The sequence below is a fragment of the Strongylocentrotus purpuratus genome, unplaced genomic scaffold (genome assembly GCF_000002235.5).
Source record: "Strongylocentrotus purpuratus isolate Spur 01 unplaced genomic scaffold, Spur_5.0 spur5_contig_535, whole genome shotgun sequence".
Lineage (NCBI taxonomy): Eukaryota > Metazoa > Echinodermata > Echinoidea > Camarodonta > Strongylocentrotidae > Strongylocentrotus > Strongylocentrotus purpuratus.
The window spans coordinates 1-3,352 of NW_022145211.1; the positions used below are offsets into that span (position 1 = coordinate 1).

A 3,352-nucleotide genomic window follows, 5' to 3' on the forward strand; every position below is an offset into this window, starting at 1 on the left:
TTCTATATTAGGTCAGGGAACCGGACAGTTGACTGCCGTTACAATAGCCACTGCGTATTTGTTAAATGCTCAAGACAGTTGTTTAACTTTGTGGTGAGTAAAATCCTCAAGTGGTATGGAGTGTACAGAGAAAACTATGTCAAATGGCCTCATATGTTATGACTTGCAAGATCTCATCCAATGTCACACTTTATCTGTAAACATTACACTGTATTGTCAAGAGACCCTCATGCAAATGGTTTTCAGATCTGAGTACTTGTGCATGGATGCTGTCAGTAACTCTTGTCTCTTCTTTTCATTTCCAGAGAGCTTCATGGATGTGATCCAGGACCGCTCCCCATCATGTTGAAGTTCATCCTGATCATCTCCAAGCAGGGCCAGACTCGCCTGGCCCAGTATTACGATGAGAGGAGAGAGCCAGCGGAAAGGTCATCTCTGGAGGCTGATCTGATCAGAAAGGTTCTCCTTAGAGGAACCAAAGGGGTCAGTAAGGACTGCTTCAATTGTAAGGCTACGGTCCTAAATGGATTTCCAGAGACAGCTACATGTACATGCATGTCTGTTTTCAACATTCCCACGTAGATTTTGTTGTGGAAGACCTAGACAGCGGAGTGTCCTGGTGGTTTGGGATCATGACTCATGATCAGAGGGTCAGTGGTTCCAATCCAGCTGCTGGCCATATGTTGTGTCCTTGGGCAAGCCACATTACCCCCACTTACCTCTCTCCACCCGAGAGTATGAATGGGTACCGGGATAAATTGGAGTAACCTGCGATGGACTTGCTTCCCATCCGGGGGAAAAATATTCTCAGTCGTTTCATGCCACTCAAACCGGAGATAAACACTGGCCTGAGAGGCCATATTAATTAGCTTGTGACAGACTTCACTAGACAGCACACAGCAGCTCTAGACAAGACATTTTGGATGTGCCATAACCGTACCTCTCTTGACATTTGTGCCATGAACCATCTTGGATTCTCTTAACTATCGACCACTATGCAAGAGCCCAGCTTAGCACCCTACACAAACTTCCTACATGTACAATGTACTTAGTTTGACTGAGTAGAAGACCATGTCCATCAAAATCCATCACTCACTCTGCTTCACATAATGCTTCAGGACCAAATCCATTGAAATCCACCACGTGCTGGTGGATTTTTGGACTTTTAATTGGTACACATGGCTTATCTGCCAAACTCTTCCAAAATGGGAGGGGGGGGGGTGGATTTTGATGAGTTGGTAATATTAGGTTAGAGTTGCAAAAGAGTCTAATGTCTTTGATTTCCAGTAAAACCAGGCGCGGATCCGGGAGGGGGGGGGGGGAGGGGAACAGCTCTTTAAATCTCCCCTTCCCCCTGCCACACCTCGAAAAAATATTAATAATGTCCGCCTGTGCACAAAATGCAGACAGAGCCAGCTTGGTTAGGGGGTATTTGCACACTATTCTGTAATAAAGTGTTAAAAATTGTCGGATTTGAACAGCGCCCTCATTGAAAGTATGGTACAAGCCGAGCCCGAGCCCCCCCCCCCCCCCCACAATTGATTTTTGGAGGCGGAGTTTCGGGAGGAATAAACCTGTCTACATTTCAGAATTTTTTTCTGGTGGAAACAAACCCCCCAATGCAACCTCACCATTGTCCAAATACATTTATTTTGCACAAAGAATGATATCGGGCATATTGTACTTAATCCTTAACTTCACTGTAACACCCCAATTGCCCTGCTTGTTACTCTGCGTAGTGCCGAAACTGCCCAGCCCTCGCTGTTTTTTTGCTTCATCAGTTTCTATTGGCTTAAAGATTATACATAAACTAATTTAACTGTATGAATAATTTCAATATTTTGTTTTCAGTGCTCCTTCGTAGATTATCAAGACTTCAAAGTTGTGTACCGGCGATACTTGTCTCTTTATTTTCTGATCGGAATCGACAAAGAAGAGGTAATTATAAGATGGTGATTGACATCTCGTGCTTACCATGTGTATTAAAAAAAAAGTGTGACGGTAAACTAATGAAAGGCTTTTTGTGGAGGGGAGGTTTCTGGTGTCAGTGCCCCTGCAGGGCCTGCTTGCACATGGACTTGTGCTATCACCAATCCTTTACTTATCACCAAATCTAACCGTTCTGTAAGGTATCCTCATGCAATCTACATGTACTTGATACTTTTGCTAGGTGCTTGATAAAAGACACCACTGATATTTAGTATATTTTTCTTTTGGATTTTTGATTTTCGTCTGTCAGAATGAAGTGGCAATATTGGAGTTTATCCACCTGATTGTGGAAACCTTGGACAAGTACTTCCCGAAAGTGGTAAGATTTAAAGGGATTATACAACATTTGCAAACATCGAAAAATACAACTACCAAGTTTTAACAAAATACCTCACTAGGATGTTGGTAAATGACAGTCTAAAGCACCCTGTAAAATTATGGCACCTGGTGTGGAGTCATTTTCAAGAAAATGGTATTTTTGTATAAATTTTCAACGGTGGTCGGCCCTGGAAAAACCTAACTTTTTTTCAACTGCTGCTCCAAATTCACAATTTTTTTCACTCCAAATTTTGTTTGCTATTGGTTACATGTTCATGAACGGGTGCAGGCCAGCTAGACTGGTTCCCTTACCTTACAATTTTTCGGCATCTATAAATTGATCATTTTTTATCTTTAGTGGAGTCAGGGAACCAGACTACTCCACCATTTGTGTGTTTCTTGGTTTTTTCCCAGCATTTTCGAACACAAAACTTCAAGCATGTCAGTGTGACAATATTTGATCTATTATAGTAACCCTCAAATAGTTAATTTCTGAAAATTACAGCAAAAGCCAATGATGTACATTCCCTTTAAGGAATGGAATTGAAGTATTGCCCATCATGTCAGCTGCTTGAAGACTTTGTCTTTTAATGCTCTTCAGCGTATTCCACTTTTTCTTCTCACAAATTTTAAATTTGTACGTTTTAATTGACGTCATCCGTTACAACATGTACAGATTCATCTGACACCAATGAAATTATTAAGTCGGGTGTAAACATTCAGTCAGGGTGACTTTTGAAAATATTTGAGATTCTTACAAGTAGATGAGACTTTCAATATTGAGTTTTGTCTTTCAGGGACATATGATCTGAATTTTTAGATTTTTTTTTTTTTTTTTATATCACCTGAACAAGACATGTTTTATGTAATTTCTCATTTTCCTCTTTTTCTTTCTCATGACAGACCGACTTGGATGTATCCTTTTAAACACTTCAGTTTCTTTGAATGCATTATTTTGAAGGCTCATTTTCTGAAACATGACAGACATTAAATTGTGGGACTCCATTCTTGGTACATGTATATATGATTCTCAATTGATTGGAAT

General features: G+C 40.6%; 1 protein-coding gene across 1 annotated transcript; it reads left to right on the forward strand.

Annotated features, from left to right (window-relative positions):
* Positions 1-305: 305 nt before the first annotated feature.
* On the forward strand, positions 306-3,222 carry LOC115925157 (AP-4 complex subunit sigma-like; the record flags this gene model as incomplete). The annotated part of the gene is made up of 3 exons (XM_030988518.1): positions 306-483; positions 2,240-2,308; positions 3,211-3,222. Coding segments are annotated over 3 exons (259 nt in total), but the record flags the coding sequence as incomplete, so codon positions are not given.
* Positions 3,223-3,352: the final 130 nt, after the last annotated feature.